At 41.2% G+C, this 26,807-nt stretch overlaps 1 protein-coding gene across 2 annotated transcripts in view; it reads left to right on the top strand.

Annotated features, from left to right (window-relative positions):
* dnah10 (dynein axonemal heavy chain 10) overlaps positions 1 to 26,807 on the top strand; it is a 344,245-nt gene that overhangs the window by 274,669 nt on the left and 42,769 nt on the right. For both annotated transcript variants that reach the window (XM_048242756.1, XM_048242755.1), the window contains 8 exons: positions 16,546 to 16,700; positions 16,813 to 16,996; positions 19,894 to 20,094; positions 22,342 to 22,551; positions 22,635 to 22,730; positions 22,831 to 23,002; positions 23,126 to 23,257; positions 24,640 to 24,851. In XM_048242756.1, the coding sequence (XP_048098713.1) occupies positions 16,546 to 16,700; positions 16,813 to 16,996; positions 19,894 to 20,094; positions 22,342 to 22,551; positions 22,635 to 22,730; positions 22,831 to 23,002; positions 23,126 to 23,257; positions 24,640 to 24,851 (1,362 nt within the window). The remainder of the gene's footprint in view (positions 1 to 16,545; positions 16,701 to 16,812; positions 16,997 to 19,893; positions 20,095 to 22,341; positions 22,552 to 22,634; positions 22,731 to 22,830; positions 23,003 to 23,125; positions 23,258 to 24,639; positions 24,852 to 26,807) is intronic.

Raw genomic sequence — 26,807 nt, 5'->3', positions numbered from 1 at the left:
TCCCATGCTGCTTACTCAAAGTCAAAGTCAAAGTCAAAGTCAGCTTTATTGTCAATTTCTTCACATGTTCCAGACATACAAAGAGATCGAAATTACGTTTCTCACTATCCCACGGTGAAGACAAGACATATTTGACCAATTTTAAGTCCACAGACAAACATAACATTCAAGTAAACAAAAAGTAAGTAAAATAAGTAAATAAGAGGGCACATATAATAATAATGAAAAAATAAGAGCAGCAAAATTTTTGTTGAAATTGTGCATAGACAGTCAATAAAATACTAGTGCAAATACTGTAAAATACTATAAAATACTGTTTGACCTAAGTAATAAAGAAAGTGGCATAGTGGTGCAAGTTATGTAAGAGCAGCAGAAGTGTTGTGTTTTCAGGACAACAACACCAAGTTGTAAAGTGTACAAGTGTGCAAGTGTTCAAGTGTGCAGGTGGAGTAGTGCAGGCGGCCATTGTGGGTCCAATGTCCAGGATGTTATGTAGCTGAGGGTGGGGGAGAGGAGGGAGAGAGTTCAGCATCCTTACAGCTTGGTGTATGAAGCTGTTAGTGAGTCTGGTAGTCTTGGGAGCCAGGCTTCTGTACCTCTTCCCAGAGGGCAGTAGATCAAACAGATTGTGGTGCGGGGGTGACTTGCATCACTCCAATTTTTAATTAAGCTTTGGCGGGTGAGGTGGGTGGTGTAAATGTCCTTCAGGGAGTGAAGCACCAATGATCCTTCCAGCTGTGTTCACTATGCTGCAGGCAGGGCTTTCCTGTTGTATTCAGTGCAGCTTCCGCCCCACCAGCGATACAGCTGGAGAGGATGCTCTCAATGGTGCCTCGGTAGAATGTGGTCATGATGGCTGGTGGAGCACTTGCTTTCGCCTGAGTTTAAGAGGAAGTACAGGCGGGCGCTGAGCTCTCTTAGCCAGTGATGCAGTGTTGGTGGTCCAGGAGAGGTCTTCACTGATGTGCACCCCAGGAATTTGGTGCTGCTCGCTCTCTCCACCACAGCAATCGATGGTCAGTGGCAGGTGTTGCGTGACCTCTCGGAAGTCAACAACAATCTCTTTGGTCTTGCTGGCGTTCAGCAGGAGGTTGTTGTCCCTGCACCACGTGGTCAGATGGTCGACCTCCAACCTGTATTGAGTCTCGTCGCCCTTGGTGATGAGACCCACCACCAGATTTAATGTCGTCAGCAAATTTCACTATGTGATTGTTGCTGTAGGTTGCAGTGCAGTCATCATCTCAGCAGGGTGAAGAGCAGCGGACTGAGCACGCAGCCAGGGGGCCCCTGTGCTCAGTGTGATGCTGCTTGAGGTATTGTTGCCAACGCATTACTACTTGGGGCCTCTGACAGAGGAAGTCCAGTAGCCAGTTGCAGAGGTAGGTACTGAGTCCTAGTTTGTCAAGTTTGCAGATGAGTTGTTGTGGTATTATGGTGTTGAATGCAGAACTGAAGTCTATAAACAGCAATCTCACATATGAGTCTCTTTTTTCCAGGTGGGTGAGGGCTGGGTGGAGGGCAGAGCAGATTGCATCCTCTGTAGACCGCTTGGCTCGGTATGCAAACTGGAAGGGGTCCAGGGTGGGGGGGAGAATGGCTTTGATATGTGACATGACAAGCCGCTCTTACTGCATCAAGCCGCATCTTACTGCATCAAGCCGCATCTTACTGAAGATTCTTAAGTTTTGAAATGCATCTGTAACCAGTTTCATTGATATGTTTTGCAACAATAAGGTTGCAAAGGTCTTGGGAGAGCTTTTTGCTTTTATCCATCATGAAATGTTTCTTGTGTGACACCTTGGTAATGAAAAACCTTTTTATAGCCCATCAATATGTAGGCTACTAACCAAGCTTATATTAATTTGCACATATAGAAAGGATAACTACTCTAACTACAGATTCCAGCTCGTTCCTTCCCTTTCCTTGCCTTAGTGCTTTTTCTTAGCTTGTTCAATACTTTTTCCCTGTGTTATTCCATTTCATTACACATGACTCTACTTATGGAGTTGTTTGGATTTTTTATGTGTGGATTACCTGAGTTATTACGAATGCCTGGTGAAAATGTTGTACCCCCCGTATTTCACTTTTCAAGGGCCCTCTCCACCATTGGGGCCCTATACTTCCCCCCCCAGTTCGACGCCCTTTAATCTGCTGAACCTTCTGCTCATTTCCAAATATAAAAAAACTCTCTGCAACTCAACATTAGCCTGCCTGCCTCAGCTGCCTGTGAGGGGCTTTTCAGTTGTGCTGGATTACTGTTCATTGCAAAGCTACGCAAGGATGAATGCAACTAACTTTGAAAATCAACTACTGCTCAAACTTAAAGGAGAACTCCGGTGATTTTTCACATAGATCTCCATTTCTCAACGTCACTGAGTACTGTCGGTATGAACAAAACTGAAACAATCGGTTTTACCTAGCTCGAGTTGCTGCAGCTACAGCGCTACACACTAGGAGCATGAACATGGCTGCCTTAGCTGCTGGCTGCAGCAACTCGAGCTAGGACCAAAGTCCTTTTCAGGCAAGTACCTCCACTCCACTCGGCGGCCATATTGCAAAACTTTTTGGGCACTTATCGTGCATCTATTTCGGCAGAAATGCGTGTGCGTAAGGCTTCACGACACCAGTCTTGCTCCAGCAGCGAGGTCACAACAGATGATTGGCACGATGTCTTCACAGCACACCACATGATTGGTGTGGTGTCAAATCCACATTAAATAATACAAACTCAAAAGAAGTCCGCACACCGTGGATGTATACTGCAGATGATGGCTTTAATGCACTCCGGAGCATTAGTGAAGCAAGCAAGTAAGTGAAAGCTAAGCTAAGCAAAGTGAGCAGTGAGCTAAGTAAGATAACATCCTCTGGCTGTTGTCCAGCCTTTATACCCCTTCAAGTCATCCCAGACAAGACACTCTATGTTTACAGATAACTGACCAAGTAATATATGGTACTTCACCTTTGCCCTCTCATCCTGTTATTCATACATTCTTTAGGTTTTGCCATTCTTTTAGGTTTTTTTACATTTCCTGGCACCAAACCTTGTCTATGCCATTTTCTGCCAGGCCTGCTCTTTCACTTAAACCAGTCTTCCTTTCCCACACTGAACATACTACAGACTTCAGTTTCACAAAACAATGATATTACACAGAATAAAGATACTACATAAAATATATATAAACTAAAGGATATATTTCAATAAAAATCACGACATTGGCTCAATGTATTTTACAACACACCACATGATTGGCTCAATGTATTCACATGTCAACGTTTTGCCGCGGAAGGGTTGTGATATTTTGTAGACAACTGACTAACCCCATGCATTACTATGGAGGATTTTTAGAGTGCTGTATCTCCTCATTAGAAAGTCTCTGGTAAAACTGGTTGTTCTGGTACCAAGTAATCAAGTAATCCTTAATAAATCCTTCATAAAAAAAAGTAATTCACATTATAGGCTACTTTACGCACGTCATGTCAGGGTGACACTATGACAAGCCTGCTCTGAAGACTCCCTTTCATTTTGACTGCATGGGAAGAGAGCGCGTAAAAATTCATTTTATACCAGCAGGCCGATCGGAAAACTATGGCGCCTCGATATTAAAGAAACGCGACTATTCATTCCGAAAGTCCACCGCACAACAGTGCAACGTGCATGTTCACATTTTTAGTAGCCTAACAACCACCAAACGTGCTTGCTTGCGTTACACATCTAAGTTTTCCGACTATTTTTCTTACCTTCTTTTTTCCGCTGTGGATGTTACTGAGCTTGTAAAAGTTTTAACTCTTACGTTCTGAACATCTCGCACTGCCATTGCCCGATGTCATTTCTGAGTCATATCACTCCATAATCTGTCTCTCTTTTAAATGCCTATTCCCTGAATGGTAGGCTACAATGACTATGTGTTTTATATATAATATCAAAACAAAATAACCCAGTCAGTCTCATATACGAGATGTTTAGGCCTCCAATACTGGCAGCTGGGTTGCAGATTTGCTTAGTGGCCTACCAAGGCTATGCAACGAGACGCGACATGGGAGATGAATCATCGGTCAACTTGCACTGTACCCTATTCTACTTTCTTATTGCACACTGAAGAGGAAAAAATGCTGGTAGGCTACGATAGGCTACTTAATTTACACTTTTGTTACCTTTAGTGTGTGTGTGTGCGTGAGAGGGGTTGCTCAGTGAAACATCGGAATACACCAATTTCGCAACACCATCTCTGATAGTAGCCTAGGCCTTAACAAAACAACTTAAACTTAAATAGGTTAACATCACTCTAAGTTCGCCTTCAAGCAAGGAAAACGATGATTTGAAGACATCTGTTTCATTGGAAGGGCAAGGGGTAGCAACAGGGCAACACAGAGACAGACCCGATGGCAGGGCTGTTATGAGAGTATTAAAATATGGGATATTCTACGGGAAAACATTAAAACGGCAAGACGCGGGGGGAAGTTAAAATACGAAACACGGAAAAAGTTGGCATGCATTGTTTCAGTCCCCGTGCACAGGGCTTATTTGTCATATTATTAATCACATATGATTATTTGTTAAATTGTGCAAACAGGCGCAACACATTTAAAAAGGAAGGACTGGTAGCATGCAAGCTCACAGGAAAGATTGATTTAAGAACGTTATCACATGTGTGGCTGTGGCTGACACAAAGCAGACATTGACATTCTGGAAGACGCCGACAATTGGCAGGGGATGGGTCATGTCATAGATTTTTAACATTTCTGTCGGAGGGTGACGCTGTTCATTGAACAATTTGGCTTTTCTCGACCAGTTTCTGAACTTATGTCGCTCATCATCAGCAGGAAAGGGAGGGTCATGCAACAGTAAAAATGATATAAATTTTGACTGAAGCACTCAAAATTCCTCTGGTGGCCCCTTCAATAAATAACGAACAGTCCCTAGATTGCTGCTGGGCTATATCTTGGTTAATGTCTGTTAACAACTGGTCAAAGGCTTGGCTCCCTTTTTTCTCAGGCGTTTTGAGCAAAGTACTTGAAAAATTTGTTTGCAATCAGCCTATCTCATAGCATCTAATTCACACGCCTACCAAAGTGGGTGAGTCTCTCTGATAATGCTCTAAACTGGTTTCAAACCTACATTACTGGCAGGATTTTTATATCAGCGTTGCATCCATTACAAAACAAACATGCAATGTGAACGTCTGGGATTGGGAAGAGCACTAAATGTTCTACTGAATAAGCACGAAGTCTTACGAAACCTTTAAATGAAAAACACTCTTTAATAATCAAAAAACTAAACCGCTAATGAAGTAAACTTGTGACCATCAAAAATCGTTTTTCGCCTGTAACTCCGTGATAACAGGACGTAACAGGAAGGCATTTGGCTGAGCAACGAGGCTAATATGCTCTATATTTTTTCCAAATGATGTCTGTCTATCATCGTTGCACTCGGAGAAAACCAGAATGTTTAATTTGTCCTGCGTTTCTTCTACGGCAGCAAACGGGATTCACTCGCAGTTAACCAAATATTTCTTTATTAGGGAAGGGCAGGCATATTTCTGGATATTAAATTATTTCTAAACCAGTCTGCTAAAGTCTGTAGTGAAGTCTGTGTAGGGTTTTCAGGGCTCCATTTATTTTTACGAGACACCCTGCTCACTTGAGCCATCTACCGGTTGTTTGGGTTGTTGCAGCGTCTCACTGGGAAAATACAAATTAAAGTCGCGTGATACCGCGTGATCCCACGCGCGGACCGCAAGTGAAGCTGGCCAAGTCGAAGCACTGCCCACTATATATATATATATATATATACAGTGGTGGAGGAAGTACTGAATCTCAGTACTTAAGTAAAAGTACAAATACACAGAGAAATATTTACTTTAGTAAAAGTACCACAATGACAACCCTACTTAAGTAAAAGTAAAAAGTACCTGCTTTTAAATGTACTTTAAGTATTAAAAGTAAAAGTATTTGCATAATGATTTATTCTCTTAATATCTATATTCTAAAAAAAAAATAGTATGGGCTGTGGCATTTTAATTAAGCTAGTTTTAGGTTAGGCTATATTCGACTAGATAGTTTTAAGCTAATGCAATTGTGCTTACCATCTGTGGCCCAGTTTACATTCCGACCTACAATTCTAGAGACTGTAATTCTGGTTATCTACTAGGGTGATCTGCTGAGTATATCATTCAGCAAAACACGAGAGCCTGAAGTTTAACAGGGGGTAGACCTGGGAAAGCGGGTGGATCGTAATGCCAATTCTGCTGATTGAACAGAAAAGTTGCTGAGAAAGGTGTCTTTATGATTAGGTTCAGTTTCACTTGCGCAGACACACATAGACATTGAATGAGCGCTCACATTTCTACCCCCCCCCAATTGTAGGCTATGCATCTTTATTTGATCACACACAATTAAGAAATATTTTCTAATCTGGAAAATGCTACGTTTTTTTCCGGCCAGCGGTTCTATAATAGTCCACCATTCATTTTGTGCGCAAAATGATCAGGCGTGTGACAGAAGCATGGGCATAGCCTGTAACTTCGGTGATCCGCGGAGAGCAAACTCATCGGAGAGGAGGCCCTAACGCTGCAGATAACAGACAGAGAAAGGCACAGAACACAGTTGCATGTCCAGTGTAGCCATGGGTCTGGTGAATATAGCCTACCGAATGCAGATGGCTACAAGCGCTCCAGAATCTGTGGTAGCAACCCCGCCCCCTGGTAAAACAAACGTGTTTGTCAGAGAGAAAAAAAATCTGATCATAAAATGTATCGTAAAAAGGAACGATGGTGTTGTAAAAATGTAGCGGAGTAAAATACAGATAATTGCTGTAAAATGTAACGAAGTAAAAGTCAAAAGTATGCACTATAAATTCTACTTAAGTAAAGTACAAATACGTGGAATATTTACTTAAGTACAGTAACGAAGTATTTGTACTTAGTTACATTCCACCACTGTATATATATATATATATATATATATATATATATATATATATATATATATATATATATATATATATATAATGTATATTATGGGGTTAGCAGTGCAAGGTCATAGGTGAAACAGTGTAGGAGTAAATGTAAACAGGTAAACAGTGCAGTAGTAAAAAGTAAACAGGTAAACTAGTAACAGCTAAAATGCAAATGCTAGACAGGAGGTGAAGTTTTGTTAAGCAGTGTTACATCCTCTCGAGAGAAGCTGTACCTGAGCCTGCTGGTGCGGGAGCGCAGGCTCCTGTATCGCCTGCCAGATGGGAGTAGACTGAAAAGACCATGGTTTGGGCGGGTGGCATCCTTGACAATGGATTTGTCTTTTTTTTATGTTTATGATATGTGTCGTGGTTGGAGGGGATTTGGGAGCCAATAGTCCTTTGGGCAGATTTCACTACTCTTTGTAGTGCCTTGCGATCAGCAGCGTTGCAGTTGCCGTACCATACAGAGATGCAGTTAGTGAATATGCTCTCAATGGTACAACGGTAGAAGTCTGTTATCTACCGTCTACCGTCCGGTAGATAGTTCCATGTCAAATCAGCCTAGAAAATCGCCACGTTTCATTTTCCATTGGTCTTATTACACTTTCTAACTTGAGGAGACAAGTTTTAACCCTTTAAAGATGTTGGTGAAGACACCAGCCAACTGCTCCGAGCAGGCTCGCAACACACGTCCGGGAACTCCATCAGGGCCAGCAGCTTTCCGAGCATTCACCCTGCCCAGGATGTCGCAGACCTCTGAGGTGGAAAATTGGAATATGTCCTTGTCTGAAACAGCTGACTTAAAGGCTGTCTTGTTTTCCCGGTCAAATCGAGCATAGAAGTGGTTCAGCTCGTCTGGGAGGGAAGTAGAGGAGGGTAGGGAAGAGTTGCAAGGGGATTTGTTGGTGATTGTATGTAGGCCTTGCCACATACGCCGTGGGTCGGAGGAGTTGAAGTGCTCTTCAATCCTTTTCTTGAAGGTGTGTTTGGCCCTGGATATTCCTTTCCTCAGGTTGGATCTGGCTGAGCTGTAGGCGTCCTAGTCTCCCGACCTGAAGGCTGCATCCCTAGCCTTGAGGAGAAGGTGAACTTCTTTGTTCATCCAGGGTTTCAGGTTAGGGTATAGTTTCACTGTTTTATGTGTAGTCATGGGCGGACTGGCCATCTGGCATACCGGGCATTTTCCCGGTGGGCTGACGCACATTTTGGGCCGATAGAATAGGCTATGGGCTATATATAATTTATTCATTTTGGCCAACGGCCCATTGGTTACATTTCCATATTGACACTCGACTGATCCAATAACAGCTCACGTCAGGCACCCCTCGCATTTTGGTGCAGAGCCAGGATTCTGTGAGCGCTTCAAAAGTTAATTGAAGTTGCCTACACGAAATTTCAGCAGGTGTCGGTAGTGACAATAGTGCAAAAGTAACACCAATGTAGAAGCTTCAAAAATACAATATTGCAAGTAGGCTAGCATATGTCAGCAACATGTTGAAGTTCGTTGAGTTTGAATGAGGATGTAAGCAAGCATACAGAGCAGAGGGATAGTGAGCAGGTGGAGAGTGCGAGCCTAGTTGAGGCTACATGATAAGAACTCAGTGGTGGAGTAGGTAGGCTATGTGTGACATGCCATGCTGACGATGATGATTATGATGACTTATTAATTGCGATATTGTAATGATATGGTAATGATAACATAGTAAGGCCGTGCTGTGATTATAATAACAAATAGTGCAACTTAAATGTTCTAAATGAATGATTTGCAAACCCGGACAGCAAAAGAGTGTCAAATCGATGTTAATTGTTGGTCAGATATTGATCAGTTTCCGCCAGACGCCCAAAATTCAACATCGATGGCGTGAGTGATGGCTGGTCTCTCAAAGTAGAGCGTCAAAAAGGTTCTATCTTGGAAGGGTTATCATGTTAAAGATGGGCTAAAAGACTGTAGACTGACGGAAATGTAGGCTACAAAACATCAAGTCATATTCATCATGCACAAGCCAACTAAGCTATATACAACCTATACTATAGGCTACTGGAAGACATTAAAGATAATTAGTTAATGTACTGTAGCTATACTGTTCCAAAATGTAGGCTACCAGCAATGTAGGTAGGTAGTATTAACCTGAGATGAAATTCATCTGGCGAGAGTCAGGTTAAGGTAGTATAGCCTACCGGAATAAAATATTTCCAGCATCAGCCCTGTTTATTTCGTGTTGTTTCAGTTGTCCTACAGTGATTAATGTCCACGACCATCTAGGTAATTTAGTCAGTTGAGCATTTTATAGTTTAAATGTAGCCTATTGAAAAATTTGAAATGATACTTTGAATTCAAGCAGAAACTCTTTAATAATTGCTTGTACAGTGGGCATCGCTTTCAAATGACCACTTCATTCGCGCATTACGCGGCGTGAAGCTGCGTGAAGCTTTAGTACCACTTTCAGCCACTGTGCGTCGCTCTGCCACTGTACATCGCTCTGCCTGCCGTCCCTTACATAATTGTTGCCGAGAGTAATCCCAGCCTACGAATTCAATAACAAAATAAATCATGCATAATTAAACATTACCTCGATTTAGGCTACTTGGGTATGGCTTAAGGCTTGACTACACGAAAATCGAAATTTGCTGTCTACATTATTGTCAGTGTTGGGGTTAACGCAACTTCATAAAATCAAAACAGTGGTGTGATAATTGAGCCAGTAGAGAAATAACTGTTCAGAATTAATCTGTAGCCTTGGGTAGGCTTCTGCAGAAAACAATGTTGTTGCCGATTTAATACTATCTGGCGGCGTTTTTAACAGGCTACATAATAGAGGCTTAGACAACAACTGACCCACGTTTTGGTTTCAGTAAATTAATTTGCCCTACTTCTTGACTGCAATGTAGTCAATTGACTGCTTGACATGTCATTTTTATTTTTCTGTACAATAAACAATTACATCTGCTTTATGCCGCAGAATTACATTCATATTTGGCTGACTGCAGACGCGTACTTCCCTCCCCATATTCAAGATTAAGATAGTATGAAGTGCTTTTTGTAAAAAAAATAGTTAAAACGAATAGCTATTTGCAATTTGACAAAACACTGGTCCTCATTTTGCTTGAATGCGAGGGACGATATGAGCCTGTTGCATTTAGTTAGATGTCCGAGTCGCGCATAATGTTTGAAAACCACTGGCTCGTAATCACAATAATTTAACACACGACAGTTGGATAACCTACTTCATCATGTCCCCATGCCTACATTTTTGTGAGTAGCATAGAGATCGTTAAAAACAATAAAGTATGGCTCTCCGTTTGGGACATCGAAAACTTATATTTTAATAGACTACCGTCGAAGATGCTGACTTGCAAAAGCCTCGGGATAACACGTTATCTCCACTATCATCAGTCATGCCCTTGATCAAAGTGGGGAATGAAATAAAAAGTTTGAGAACCACTGGCTTAACAAGTTACCTGCAGTCCAGAACACAGAATCTGTTGCAATATTATGATGATCGGCGATGATATCGGCAAATGTTTGTTTTCCAAAGTAAGAATTTCACTTCACCATGCACCTTCGACAATACCTGGCCTACCTGGTATCATTACAAACATTATTCTGTGTCCTAAAACTGGCATATTTTATGGCATTGTGTCATGTAAGTTCGTTGCAAAATCTAGAGAAATGTGTGAGGTGGTCTTGAGGGGGACAATTGAGACACACATTGGATTGTGTTATTACTTGAACACTCCACACTATCCACAGCTGTGGTAGGCCTATCAGGGGCAGGAGGATTACTGTCAGCGCAGGCTTTATATAAAATTCTTCAACAGAAGGCCTCGAATGTTGTCTTGTTTGTGGAGCACTTTGCTTCGCTTCTGTAATTTCGGCTTCATTGAAAATGAGGGCTTCCCTCAATGACCCTCCGAGAATAAATAAAGGTTGAATGAATGAATGAATGCAGGCTTGCCCAAAATAAAAGGCATGTGGTTTGCGCAGCCTACAGTAAATAACAGACCCGCCAGATAATGCGTTATGATGCTTTTTTTACGAGCAAGATGTTTTGGTACCCTACGCGACACTGCATGTTCTTAAATAACAATGATCATCAGTAATATTCGACCATTAATTTGGGTAAATGGGCAAGCGTGACCACCTTGATTGGCTGATGATTGTAACGCGGGCATGATTCCAAACACCTCCCTTACGATGATGAGTGACAGGTCTCAGAATGCGCAGCGCTACACAAGGACGGAAGATGATGAATAACTGGGGCCGTAGGCTATTCACAAAGGCTTTTATCTTACTACTAGGAGTAGGCTACTCCTAAATCGCACTTAAAGATTTTAGATTGGAGTTTTCTCTTAAAAGTTATTCACAAAGCCTTTCAGACAACTCCTAAACTAGGAGTGAGTCTTCGTGGCTATGGATGACGTCATTACTCATGCACGAGCTTGACTGAAGTGACCACCTTGACTGGCTGACGATTGTAACGCGGGAATTCCAAACACCTCTCTTCAGATGATGACTGACAGGTGACAGGTCGGAGAATGCGTGCGCTACACAAGTAGTGCGAAGGACGGAAGATGATTAATAACTGAATAAAAAGGCCTAGCCTAAATGAATAAAGAGTAAGGCAAAACAAATAGCTTAGTAGCCTAATGAAACATAGGCCTATGGATTGATGCAGTAGCCTACCTTTGCAACATTATTAAATGAATCTGTCACCATATCCCTAGGCTACGTTTGCAAAGAGGAGAACATTTTAATTTGATTCACAATGAAACGTTACATTTCATTTACATGTTAACAATGAGTAGTTTTGGTTGTTGTTGGTGGCGTTATTGCATCCCTTTTATGAATGCAAAATTGTTCCCTTGCGATTGGAAGCTCCTGTTAGCATAGGCTATTTCAAAAAACATCATAGCGTAAAATGCCACAAAAAGCTGTTTATGAATAGGTCTTAGTGAGTTAGGAGTCCTCTCGACTTAAGCTGTCCCAGACTTAGGTGCTACATTTAGGTCTAAAATGCTTCGTGAATTACTTTTTGTGAAAAAATTAGGAGTCCTAAAGTTAGGAGTGACACGCCCATTATTTTTAGGAGTTGCTCCTAAATTCGCCAGTTAGAGCTACGTTTAGCCTTAAAATTCTTTGTGAATACGGCCCCTGAATAAAAGGCCTAGCCTAAATGAATCAAGGCAAAACAAATAGCCTAGTAGCCCAATGAAACATAATGGGATTGATGTAGTATCTTTGTAACATTATTAAATTATTCTGTTACTATGCCTACGTTTGCAAAAAGAACATTTTAATTTGATTCACACTAATGTTACATTTAATTTACATGTTGACAATGATTAGCCTAGTTTTGGTTGTTGTTGGCGGCGTATTGCATGTTAGTTATGCCTACAATGCAAAATTGCTTCCTCGCGATTGGAAGCTCCTGTAGCTGCATAGGATTTCAAAACCCAGGTTTGTGAATAGGTCTGTGAGTAAGGAGTCCTCTTGACTTCTTTTAAGCTGTCAGAGGTGGGAAGGTGTGATTTGTTGGGGGCAGGGACGGATTAACTGGGCAAAATTGTCTGATGGCCCCCCTTCCCCCCAGCCAACGTGAATCGGGTGGTTAGTTAATAGGCCTATCGTGAAGATTTTTCCTGCCATCTAAGGCACGAGCGCATCTGTGAGGCCAAGCCTCACCAAGTAGCTCGTTTGTTTACAACTAACATTCCATTTAATTAAACTGCTTTATAGGCTATGCCGAAATAGTTTTCAACATTTTGAATATTAGTGTCGGGTGAATTGAAATGTTCTCAAAGTAGCCTTATGGCTGAAAGCTGCTTGGGACCCAATATAACCATACAAACGCGCTTCCTGCAGTCATTGTTTCAAAAGGAGTAATTTTGGCTTTGTCAGAACTGAAGAGCTGTGGACGGCACGGCACGGTATGCCCAATGAAAATAAATTAGCATAGCGCAACACAACACAGACCCGCTTCTCTCAGCGTCAGTCACTGACATGAGCGAAACACAGAACCCGCTTCTCTCACGGCAGTCACTGACAGTAACCTAGAATAAATGCATGGGGAAAAACACTTCCCCATGACAAAGACATCGTAAAACACTGAAAGTTAATATTTTGTCACTAGCAACATTCATCTGTCCTTTGTCAAATGTATTATGTTCCATGTACCCTATGCGTAATTCTGCTTCATAAAGTTGAACAAATACATTTGCTTGTTTCACAGAAAAATATAAATAGCCAGTCTACAGTGCAGAGTTGGTAAGTTATGGTAGGCCATCCTGCAGTGAACATAGACATAAGGCCGTAGACATAAGGCCGAACATGCAAGCGCCAATGAATCGTGCTCTCACTACAATCGCGCCGTTAAACTTAAATAGGTTAACATCACTCTAAGTTCGCCTTCAAGCAAGGAAAACGATGATTTGAAGACATCTGTTTCGTTGGAAGGGCAAGGGGTAGCAACAGGGCAACACAGAGACAGGCCCGATGGCAGGGCTGTTTTGAGAGTATTAAAATATGGGATATTCTCACGGGAAAACATTAAAAGCGGCAAGACAGCGGGGAAAGTTAAAAACACGTGATAAACACAGAAAAAGTTGGCATGCATTGTTTCGGTCCCGTGCAGGATTTTTTTGTCATACTATTAATCACATATGATTATTTGTGAAATTGTGCAAAACAGGCTAAACACATTTGAAAAGGAAGGACTGGTAGCATGCAAGCTCACGGGAAAGATTGATTTAAGAATGTTATCACAAAGTGTGTGGCTGTGGGCGGAAGACAATTGGCAGGGGAGGGTCATGTCTTTTTTAACAATTCTGTCGGAGGGTCATTGAACAATTTCTAGCAGACAAGAGAGGGTCATGCAACTTCCAACTGAAGCACTCAAAATTCCTCCGGTGGCCCCTTCAATAAATAACGATCAGTCCCTAGATTGCTGCTGGGCTATATGTCTTGGTTCTGTTAACAACTCATTGTCAAGCGATAGCCTATCTGGCGGTTGCATCCATTACAAACAAACATGCAATGTGAACGTCTGGGATTGGGGAGAGCACTAAATGCTCTACTGAATAAGCACGAAGTCAAACCTTTAAATGAAAAACACTCTTTAATAATCCAAAAAAATAAACCGCTAATGAAGTAAACTTGTGACCATCAAAAATCGTTTATCGCTTGTAACTCCGTGATACCAGGACGTAACAGGAAGGCATTTGGCTGAGCAACGGAGGTTAATATGCTCCATGTTTTGTCCAAACTGTCTATCATCGTTGCACTTTCGGAGAAAACGGAATGTTTCATTAATCCCGTTTCAATCGTCGGTTGTACCTACTCAAATCGCAGATAGAACCTTATTATTCTAAGGTAGCCAAATAGCGTTCAGCATGATTCATGCCCAATTAATTCCCCCTGTTAAAGTGTTCGCCTTTGTAGTTTGGTTTCGTGATAGCCTATGATAAACGGCTTATGGCCAAATATGTGAAAACGTTAAAATAGAGTAGGCGATAAACCCGGAAAAAGTTGACAGTGATTTTTTCATAATCACTTTGGAGGGTCATAGAAAAATGTATTGCTGGCGAGGGAGGGTCACGTCTTTTTTGGACTAATGCTCCCAAAACTCCTCCGGTAGCCCCTTAAATAAATAACGAACAGTCCCTAATGAAGTAAACTTGTGACCATCAAAAATCGTTTATCGCCTGTAACTCCGTGATAACAGGACGTAACATGAAGGCATTTGGCTGAGCAACGGAGGTTAATACTCTATATTTTGTCCAAATGATGTCTGTCTATCATCGTTGCACTCGGAGAAAACCAGAATGTTTAATTTGTCCTGCGTCTCTACGGCTGCAAACGGGATTCACTCGCAGTTAACCAAATATTTCTTTATTAGGGCAGGGCAGGCATATTTCTGGCTATTATTTCTAAACCAGGCTGCTAAAGTCTGTAGTGAAGTCTGTGTAGGGTTTTCCAGGCTCCATTTCTTTTTACGAGACACCCTGCTCACTTGAGCCATCTACCGGTTGTTTGGGTTGTTGCAGCTTCTCACTGGAAAAATACAAATTAAAGTCGCGTGATACCGCGTGATCCCACGCGCGGACCGCGAGTGAAGCTGGCCAAGTCGAAGCACTGCCCACTGTATAGCCTACTTGAATATGGAGAGTATGTGCTCCATGGCTACCTCTAATCAGTCAGAGTGATAGCCAATGAGGCCTACATCACTTTCAGTGCTCCATGACAGTTGAAAATATGCATATTTAAGAGTAATGCAAAGATTTTGTATTTAATTAGGTGTGCCCGACCGATTTGAGGGCCGCTTGGGCCAAATATGCCAGGGCCGATTTTTTGTCCCAATCCACCCCTGTGTATAGTCATTCCCTCTACACACTTGTTGTGCATGTTGTCCATGGTGGCGTCAGCAGCAAACACATTCCAGTCAGTTAATATTATCTAGTAATTATTCTAGTCCAGTCAATAATATCAAATTAATTATTTCAAACACACTGAATGACTAATCTATCCAATGACGGATCATCATTCATTTAGTGTTGAGATGTTGTTCATTGAGTGAGATAAGATCCAAATTGCGGGGATAGCCAGAACAGATGAAACACATTTTAATCAAACATAATTTACAAAGATATTGTATCACTAGCAACCTATATCTGTCCTCTGTCCAATTGACCTGTCACTAAGCCCCGCCCCCCATTGTTACCGGGTGAAACTCGGACAAACATACCAGACTTGATTAGAAATACATTATGGAGAATGGCAGCTGACAGTATATCAAAGCAGGCTTTGAGGACGATTTGGTTGATTAAGGATTTAATTTCCTCCAGAAGCAATCAAAAGTGACTTAATTATGCTATGGAGGGGTATATTCAAATGTATAGGCCTATAACGGGCAGCCGTGGCCTACTGGTTAGCACTTCGGACCTGTAACTGAAGGGTTGCCGGTTCGAACCCCGACCAGCAGGCACGACTGTGTGTGAGCAAGGCACCTAACCCCTCACTGCTCCCTGAGTGCCACTGTTGATGCAGGCACCTTACTGCGCCGGGATTAGTGTGTGCTTCACCTCACTGTACACTGTGTGCTGAGTGTGTTTCACTAATTCACGGATTGGGATAAATGCAGAGACCAAAGAGTATACTTATACATATACTTATACTGTGAACGCTGAACTTCATAGGATTTGTATAGAAGATAGCTGCCATTGGTGCAAAAAAATGCGATTGGTCGAAAAATCATTTGGCTTGGATATGAAACATTTTGAACATGCCATTTTTCATACAAATGTTATAAAAGATGAAAACGCTTATTTTTCTGATCCCATGTTTCCACCACTATGTCTTAAACCTTTTGGCATGTGGCAGTGACATTTTCAGTCAAAACAAATATATTGGTCAAGAGAAAACCAACATTAAATCAACATTTGCCAGGGGTATGAATATTTTTGTTCCTAACTGTGTGTGTGTGTGTGTGTGTGTGTGTGTGTGTGTGTGTGTGTGTGTGTGTGTGTGTGTGTGTGTGTGTGTGTGTGTGTGTGTATGGAATTCCCTAACCTACTTGCTTTTTTTTTCACCACAGTGGTGTGATTTGGATAACCTGGAGCAGGCTCCCTATCCAATGACTTACAACAACATTTTGGCACCCTTCCAGAAGCTTCTTCTTCTGCGATGCTTTCGTTTAGACCGTGTCTACCGTGCAGTTAGTGACTATGTCACTGTTACTATGGGAGAAAAGTAAGGAAAGTGATTATACTCAAGCAAATAAACAGATAATACACATTGTTTGCATGCACACAATGTCAAAAATATTCACACCATAAATATTCCTGCCTGTCTTTACAACCAGGTATGTACAGCCACCTGTAATCAGTTTTGAAGCCATATATGAACAGAGCTCCCCCAACTCGCCCATAGTGTTTATTCTCAGCCCGGGATCTGAACCAGCCAGTGATCTAATGAAGCTGGCTGAGCGATCAGGTTTTGGGGGCAGTAAGCTAAAGTTTCTTGCCATGGGACAAGGCCAAGAGAAGGTACTGTATAACAAAATTACTCTGTTAAATAAACAAACAACTACTTATTGTTGCGACGGAATGTTTGGCTGACTGTAATTATGTATTTGTATCGTTCACAAACACTTGGGGGTAGCCTATCAAGACCAGTGAAATGTGTCAACTCTCTTACTCTTACTAGGAGGCCTTGGATGGCATTGGAAATTAACAGTAACTGCAAATGCTGGATACTTGATGTGCAATTGTCTATGTATGTTAGGGGTCCAAGCAGTGAAGGTGCTGGAATCCTATTTTATTTCTTGTTATTATTATGGGATTATTATCTTATTATTATTACAGCCAGGCTACAACGGCACAGTGTAAAAATAGTTCTAAAAGACTTGGTCTCATGTCTGGTGTAGCCAGTTCTAACGATTATAGTGGAAGCTTCTACTCCACTATAATCTACACACACACACACACACAAATACACACTCCCATTCACACACTCCTACTTAAACACACTTGCTTGCTTGTGGTTGTCCATCGACTCCAATGATGCCCTTCTGTCTAATAGTCCTATCCTGGAATCACAGGTTCTTTTGCAGGTGGGGCATATATACATGCTGTAGTATTGGTGTTACTGGCAGTCATGGGTGTGTTCTTCCTGATCCTTCTTTGTTGTCTCCTGACTGTTCTTTCCTCCTCCAGTGCTTGGGTCCCAACTAGACACAGCTGCCGCCAAGTGTTGCGGTCAGCAGCCATGTTCTCCAGGTCCTGAGTGAGAGAGAGAGAGGCACCCACAAAGTGGTCCTGCCGCGTGTGTGTCTCTACATTAACGTTATCAGACAGCGCTGTAAAATGTGTGCGGGAATTTAGGCCCTGATTTTAAATGCACATCTTTTTTTCTCACGCTCTCTCTGAGGTGGCCTGCCAAGCATTTGCTCTGCTGCCAGCTTGTGCCAATATATCGTCCAAAATGCTTGATTGCATTGCATTCTCCACATTTTTAGCTAAATTTTAATGTACCACAGCAGCATTTATGTTCAGTGAATATTTTGTAAATTGCTTTACAATTAGCGTCGGGCCCTCGTTGGCAGCCTTCGGCTTACCAGCTTGCCACTATTCACTCCTTCGTCTTCATTAACATTCCCGCTAGAATTCTCAATATTTTGGCCTCTATGTGTCCAGGTACATAGTCTGTCTGTTCTTGGTCTTGGATTTTGTGAAATAAATGTCTAAATATCACCTGCTTGCCTCAGCTTCAGTCACGTCCTTTTAAAACCGCATCTTTTTCTCTCTCTCGTGAGTATTTAATCTGCTGCCGGCTTGTGACTCCACATCGCCCAAAATTCTTGATTGCATTGCATTCTCCACATTTTTAGCTACATTTTCATGTACCACATCTGCATTTTTGTTCAGTGAATCTTTTGTAAATTGCTTTACAATTACCGTCGGGCCTAGGCCTACTCTTATCGCCTGGCTTGCCTCAGCTTCGGTCATGTCCTTTTAAAACTGCATCCTTTTCTCTGTCGTGAGCATTTAATCTGCTGCCAGTTTGTGACTCCACAAAAAATGGAGTGATGCATTGTTTTGCTTGATTGCTTGATTGCATTGTATTCTCAACATTTTAGCTAAATTTTGGTGTACCACATCAGCATTTTCTTTCAGTGAATCTTTTTTAGCCTAAATTGCTTTACAAATACCTTCTGGCCCTTCTCTTGGCTGCCTTCACTCCTTGGTCTTCAATAACATTAATCTTTTTGGCCTCAATAGTCCAGTTACATAGTCTCTGTCTGCTTTTGGTTTTGGATTTTGTGAAATACATTTCTAAATAATGCGACTTATAGTCCGGTGCGACTTATAAATGTTTTTTTCCTGTTCATAACGCATTTTTTGACTGATGCAACTTATACTCCGGAGCGACTTATAGTCCGGAAAATACGGTACACACCCAGCCAGCCCTAACATTGTGGGCATTGTGGCGCAGTGGTTAGCATCACTAACCTGACTCTCGCCAGATTAATTTCGTTCCGCCTAGCTCCACTCATCCATCTGGGATCGATCCATTGGAGAGGTGTTTCAGAAGGCTGGGCCTTATCAAAAATCCTTGCAATATGATTGGATAAGCCACTTGTTCGTCATCTATTGACGTGCTACTTCAACCACTCACATCGAAGCCAACCCGTGACGCTGATAACAGTCTCACAGTCACTTCTATGCTACGTCACATCTATGAAACTCCTGCCCCGCGTCCTGATTGGCTCTACCATAAAATTTGGTGCCGAAATCACTCTCAACGGAAGCGATCCCAGATGGATGTGAGTGGAGCTAGGCGGAACGAAATTCATCTGGCGAGAGTCAGGTTATAGCATCACTGCTTTTAATGTAGAAGATCCGATCCGTTCGATTCTAGGGCACTGCCTGTGTTGCCAAGATCTGCACTCAAAAATCTGTAAGACCTGCTGTGCCACTGCGGTTTATAGGCCATGGTGGTGCCTTGACTCGTGCTCAGTTCTCACAATTCTATAATCTCTGTGCCCAAAGGTCTAAGGCTGTGACCTGCAGTTGCCACTGTGGCTTACAGCCATAATTTCTGCAAAATGCAACAAGGATCTCCCTGGTCTTAACTGCTTGGACCCCGATAGTTGCTGCTTGTGGTTATATTTTTAAATTAATATTTTAATAATCTATTATGTATTGTATTTTCAGAGGTGATGAATGTGGATAACTGAAATCGGGATATGGAATACCTAGTACTATAACTTCTTAGAAAATGTATTCCCATGTGTTAACCACATAGCTGATGACATTTTGCAAACTCTATTTATAAACTGTGGTTAATAGTCTGGAAATTACAGTAACCTTTGATTGCAAAAATGAAAATGAAACAAAAACGGCTTTGCTAGTGTTGCTCATTTTTCATGTCTGTCCTTTAGGTTGCACTGCAGTTGCTTGAGACAGCTGTATCACGTGGCCAGTGGCTTATGCTTCAAAACTGCCACTTGCTGGTGAAGTGGCTCAAGGATCTGGAGAAATCTCTGGAGAGGATCAGTAAACCCCATCCTGATTTTCGTCTCTGGCTTACCACTGACCCAATTAAGAACTTCCCCATTGGCATTTTGCAAAAGTCCCTTAAGGTAGACAAATCATTCTTGCTAATTATTATAATTGCTAATGTCATTGCTGCCTACCACAACTCATTTAAGCCAGTAGTGGTCTAAAAAGAGCACTACCCCTAACCAAGCCTGATAGTAAAGGTGCTAAGGCAAATGCAATGTGTAATTTTTAGGGTTAGGGTTAAATAGGCAAAATCCTATATTTCTGTTACAGAAGCAATTTCTAAACACAGCATGGCTGTGTCCTCAGACCTCTTATCTTTAGTTATTTCGTTTTTTTTTCAATCTGCAGTCATCGAGTCATGCCTGTATCAGCTTAAAAAGTGCACAAGACTGCCTGTATCTATGATTAGAGTGTTCTAAAGAATCTTTAATGGTTGCCTTAATGTCAGAGAAATTTAAATTCATCCAGGAACAATATAAAAGACAGGAAGCTGGAGAGCGTATCATTTTGATTCACTGGAGGTGAAGGATAAATAGATGAAATTTAAAAATATATATTTTGTTGTGGATGTTGGTGTTGATTAATATTTATTTTTCCTGAATTAAATGTTTAAAAATACATAGCCTATACATTTACTTAATTAACCTACAGTACAGGCCAAAAGTTTGGACACACCTTCTCATTCAATGCGTTTCCTTTATTTTCATAACTGTTTACATTGTAGATTCATCAAAACTATTAATGAACACATGTGGAATTATGTACTTTTTTAAAAAAAAAAGTGTGAAATAACTGAAAACATGTCTTATATTCTAGTTTCTTCAAAGTTGCTATTTTTTTTTTTTTTTAATTTAATACCATATTCAGCAAGCCATAACTTGACAAATATTCATCTGTGGGCCAAATAACTTGAACCCGCTGTGCACAGTTTTGCCCATGGAGTGTTATGATCACAGATGCCTCTTTCCACGTATATGAGGGACACACTGCCAGAGGTGAATGGATGGTCTCGATGAGATGCCTCTACATAAATGTACTAGAGCTCTACGGTGTATTTCTATACTGAAGCACTTTGAAACTCAATTGGCCGGCCATCACGTTCTGGTCAGGATGGACAATATTTGTCACAGTGGCTACTGTTGTGAACACACAAATATGTACTATCACTACACACAATGCACTTGCCTGTAGCTCAGAACACAGGTGTGGATCTCCTCTTCAGAGGCAGACCACTCCCCTCAAAAGGTGAACCTACTGTCAGGGCCAATGAGGCCAGATAAAGACTATTGACCCAAAAGCAGACAAACACAATACAGGCAGCCAGGAATCACTCTGTAGGCAACAGAAAAGGTAACTCTTGTCAAAAAATGTAAAAAATCACAACACGGGTAGGGTTCAGTCAGACATCCAAAAGGGCAAAAATGGCAGAGAGGTTTGTATACAGGGAGGCAGAGAAATACACAGGCAGCACTACAAAGGGACTAGGCAGGACTCACATGGCAGAAACACACTGTAAAAAGTAAATTATTGGTTCAATGTAAAGAAATTTAAAGGAACCATAGATTGTGGCCAAAACTGGTGCTGCAGTCACTTTCAAATTACTGTACCCCTCCCCCTCCCCCCTGACTCGAGGTTGAAATACATTTCTTACATACGGTTCCTTTAAGTAATCGATCACAAAAGCTATTCAACATTGACTCCGCATTTAAAAACCATTCAGTTTAAACTTATTTTTAAATTCTATGCAAACTGTTTTCTTAAGTTGGGACAAACCATTTTTTTTTAATTGGCCCAATTTAAAAATATGACCTATCTTCATTCATTCCATGTAAATAATAAATTCTCTTTAACCTGAAATACTTACTCCATGCCATCCATTTTCGAGGTTTGATGTTTAAGCAAATTATTTCAAATGGCCTCAATTAAAAAAATCAATTTAATTTGTAATATTAAAAGTTAATTCATTTTTACTTGAGATTTATAACAAATTACATTTAAACACTGTTTGATAAGTGAATTAAATCACACACTGTTACAAAAAATTGTATTTTTTATAAATGTACTTGGTAAGTGTTGAATGGGTGGGTGGGTAAAGGAGGTGAAGAGGGGGTGAGGTGATGGAGGTGGAGCAGGTTGGGGGAGAGCTTTGATACCACTTACACCAGTGTAACAGTTGCATACATACAGTTCAAGTTAAATTATTTGGAAGTAGCAAAGGGCAATTTAATTGTTAGAAATGGATGTTTGATTCATGGTTTAGCAGGAATCCAGTGTCTTATCTATGTAGTTGCATTGAAAACATGGTTGTATTTTCATTTTCAAAGGTTGTGACCGAGCCACCCAATGGTCTGAAGCTGAACATGCGTGCCACCTACTTTAAGATCCCTCATGACACTTTGCAAAGTTGTGAACATCCAGCATTCCGTAGCTTAGTGTATGTGCTGGCCTTTTTCCATGCCGTTGTGCAGGAACGGCGCAAGTATGGAAAGATTGGATGGAACGTGTCCTATGACTTCAATGAGTCGGACTTTCTGGTGAGGGAATTCTGTTTTTATCACGCATGGCATAGCAACCTGAGCTGTAATTCATAACCGTATTCTTATTCTTTTCTCTTTAGGTGTGCACGGAGATTCTTAATACATACTTGACAAAAGCCCACATCCAAGGAGACATTAAGATTCCATGGGGCAGTCTTAAATATCTTTTAGGAGAGGTTAGTTTATGATAGCCTTGTCCTCAGAGTCAAGTGAAGGAAAAGTACATTCATATTTGAACAGTAACTTTTGAAATTTTGATGTATGCTGCTTTCTTAGGTAATGTATGGAGGAAGAGCTATCGACAGCTTTGACCGCAGGATTCTTAAAGTATACACGGATGAATATCTTGGAGATTTCATCTTTGACAAGTTTCAGCCTTTCCACTTTTTCCACAATAAGAATGTGGACTATAAGATACCTCAAGATGGACCAAAGGATAACTATGTGGGTATGTGGAATAGTATTTGTGTGTTCTGCACAAACAATTTTCATAGTGTATGTTTATGCTAGATATTTTAAAATGAATTAGTAACGGTCATTATAACATGTACTTTTCTGGGGGTTGGGTTAGGTGAGATTGAAACTCTACCATTGGCAAACACCCCTGAAGTGTTTGGACTTCATCCTAATGCAGAGATTGGATACTATTCCCAGGCTGCAAGAGACATGTGGACTCACCTGATAGAACTGCAGCCCCAAACTGGTACATTTGGTATACCACAAAGTGTTTCTAAGGAGTTCTAAAGGTTTAAGCGAACCATAATAGCACCACATACTGGACAGAGCTATTCTGTATATTTTGCTATTGGGGTTTTTCACCACAATGTCACATCACCATTTGTTTACAGCCGGAGTGGTAGGCAGAGTGGTAGTGGTAGACTACATTAACGGATTAATCAACGGGTTCGTTAACTACGTTGTTGGTGCTTCTTTTTATGTGTAGGGACGCTGAGCAAGCTACTGACTAGGTTTGATGCTGGAGTGCTGGGTGGTGACTTAATCTACCTACCTATTTTTCCAGTTGCACAAACAATTAGAGCAAAAGGCAGGGTCATATTTGTTCTATAGAGTGGTCTTTTTGATGGTGTACACTTTAGGCGAGTTTCCACTGCAGGTAATCGGCCCCCTGACCAGGTACAGGTACAGGACCATCAGACTCTTCAGCCCTTTCAGTCCTTGTGTTTCCATTGTATACAGGACCTACAGGACCTACTCATTGGTAGTCTTTTTGGCTGCTTGATCGCAATGCTAATTAGATTAACTAAAATGGCATAGCAGCTGCAGCAAATACTCTCCCCACACTGATACACCTTTGCTAAGTCCTTTATTATCATTTTGCTTATGTGCAGTGACAGTAACCTAAACATACTTATTTCCTAAATTAGTCTTTCCCCCTCAGGGGCGAAAAATATCTGTGCTGTTTTTAAACAGTTTTAGATCTGTGATGAACATGTATGGAATACTGTGACCACAGAAATTAGTTAGTTAATTAGCTAATTCATTAATTCAGTCACTACATAATCTACGCTAACTGTGTATGCCCACTCATAACTCAATTACAAACGTTACAACTCTCTCTTTCAACTTGCCTTCAGAGTTATAGTATTCATTGCTACAGACAAATCTCTTCCATGGGGATCCTTCATCAACTCAACTCTCGTCACATATTACTTAATTCTATTTTGATCGATAAGATTGTATTTGTATACAAATTGACGTGTTTCTTTTGAGTCATTTCCTGAGTTCCCTAGACACATTATGAATAAACTGTAGGCAAATTAGATTTTAAAAAGTGTGTTGACCATATCTGAGTATTAAGTGCATTTTATTAAACATTTATTTTTAATGAATCAGATTGTGGTTTAGAAAATAGAATATGAAAAGAAAAGCTCATGTGCTAACCTCATAGCTAAAGAAATGTTGCAAAATCAATGTGTAAACCCTGTTAAATAGTCAGGAAATTACAGTATACGTATTTGAGAGTTGAAAGGATTATCTGAAAACTGATTTATGTGTAGGTCTGGTATCTAACAGGAGTGTCCCCCGCAAATCTCACATGAACTACAATTTCTGCTTTTTCTTAAGGTGATTCTGGAGGCGGCATTAGTCGTGATGAGTATATTGGCCAGGTGGCACGGGACATTCAAAACAAGCTGCCTTCAGTGTTTGACATGGATGTGATACGCAAAAAAATTGGCCTAGAGGTGTCTCCCACTACAGTGGTGCTGTTGCAGGAGTTGGAGCGCTTTAACAAGCTCATTGCCCGTATGAGCCGCTCACTGGCTGAACTGCAAAGGGTAAGGAAGAGCAGTCGACCACTGCTATCAACATTGCCTCAGGATATTTTGGTATTGAGAGATGCATGAAACCACATGTCACTGCTTGAACATACCGGTACAGTAGTTCACGTTGACAATGGAGAAAACGCTTAGCTTACTTAGTTTATGACAGAAATTAAGTTGACATGTAGTACAAACACAACCCACAACACTGCCTTTATTTGGTGCAAATCTCCTTTACTTTCTTTGGTTAGGCTATAGTCCGCGATTCACATTACTAGGCTATCTCGCAAGTGCATACAAAATGTTTTGCCCAAGTTTTGCTTTAATCCAATTTACCTTCGTTACTACCAGTCGTTGCTTTTTTCCTGCGTCGAATCGCTATTGAGTGCACATCTAATGTAACAGCGGTGTCTCCGCGGAGACATCCACTCTCCAGTTTCATTTTTGCTGTTGTTGCGAGCGAGCTAATAAGCTACGATATGGGAAATACTTTCAATATGATCAGCTCCAGAAATGAATGGGTTTTCTTTAGCATGTGCTACACCTTTCCACCAAGTTGTGCGAAAATTGTAGTTTTTGCGATTTTGACAAACATGCATAGTACATGGAAGCTCTTGATAGCGCATGCCACTAACGTCTATAAAAACAATATATTTATGGAATAAAACTAGACAGGTACCTCGGATTAGAATTGCAGTTTATTGTTAAGAGAGAAGATTATAGTTTATTGTTACTGAGAAGAAAGTTAATGTTTTAAGGCTACATCAATACAATATATTATATGTGAAGTGAAACTGGACGGGCCTCTTGACTAGTTTTAGGCTACTTATTGTTAAATTGCAATGTGAGCGGCAGCCAGCAGGGGAGGTTACGTCGGCAGGATTATTTGAAAAGCAACTGCAACTACATTGTGCGTCTGGAGAGAAAGAGAGAACTTGAATTGGAGGACAGTGATCTCCCACAGATCCCAGATATTTTCTTTGCCTGGGCAATTGACCGACACTAGCCTGTCTGTTTCAGATAGACAATCAGATATCTCAGATCAAGGATGGGTCTGAGTCTGCCATCTTTTTCCGGGACAGTGAAATATCTGCTGTAGAAACCCACATTTATGTTGTCCACTGAGACTGGTTAAATGGCGTGGTTCGCAGCCAGCTCGTCTATTTCCTGCCTCAAAGCCATTCTGTGGTGAGGGGCACCGATGGTGGGCAGCACCACTGTGAAGCGCGGTGGAGGGCGTACCTATTGTAGCACGCAGCCTATCAACACAGTGCGCCGTACCCATATGGAGTCTGTGCGTGCAGGCCAAGCACTCAGGGTAGCAACGAGGAAACCTCTAGTGTGCTAACTAGCTATTGATAAGCAGCTACATGAGTGGCAGCGGTAAAGAGGAACAGAGCATGGATGAGAGACTAAAGGTGATGATACACGGGGCAACTTTTTGGTCAATAGACCTCTGAAGTTCACTTACAAAAAAAAATGCCAACTTTGAGATCCGGTATCTTGCGATGTTTTTCTATGGAAAATAACATGGGGTTTTTCAATTATCGCACCTGTTAAACTCTCATGGGGACTAAGAAGTCTAAAATGCTGATTGAGTTTTACTCAACTCACTTATTGCCCTTTGCCTTCGAGTGGCTTCTGTGATTTTCGGTGACATGTTAAGACGGCAAACTTAGATTTTTGCTACCCTAGAGCTAACTTGCAATGCAACTTGCCTTAGGTAGTTTCTTCAGCTTCAATTAACACCCAGATCACCTTATATGGGCAAAGATGGCAGTTTTGGTTCTTTTTTGTAGTTCACAAACTTCAGAGGTCTATGTTGACGTGCAATGTTACTGGCACCGGCCAACCAGGTGCCAGTAACACAGGGCAACTAATCAGGGCCACAGACAACTGGCAACAACCCTATTATAGCTTGCAATAACTTTGTAAGTTAAACCACCATTAGTTAGCTAAATCTCATTCATT

This window comes from Alosa alosa, chromosome 5 (assembly GCF_017589495.1).
Source record: "Alosa alosa isolate M-15738 ecotype Scorff River chromosome 5, AALO_Geno_1.1, whole genome shotgun sequence".
NCBI lineage: Eukaryota > Metazoa > Chordata > Actinopteri > Clupeiformes > Clupeidae > Alosa > Alosa alosa.
Note: the sequence above shows the minus strand (reverse complement) of the source record. Positions and strands in the feature narration are given on the sequence as shown.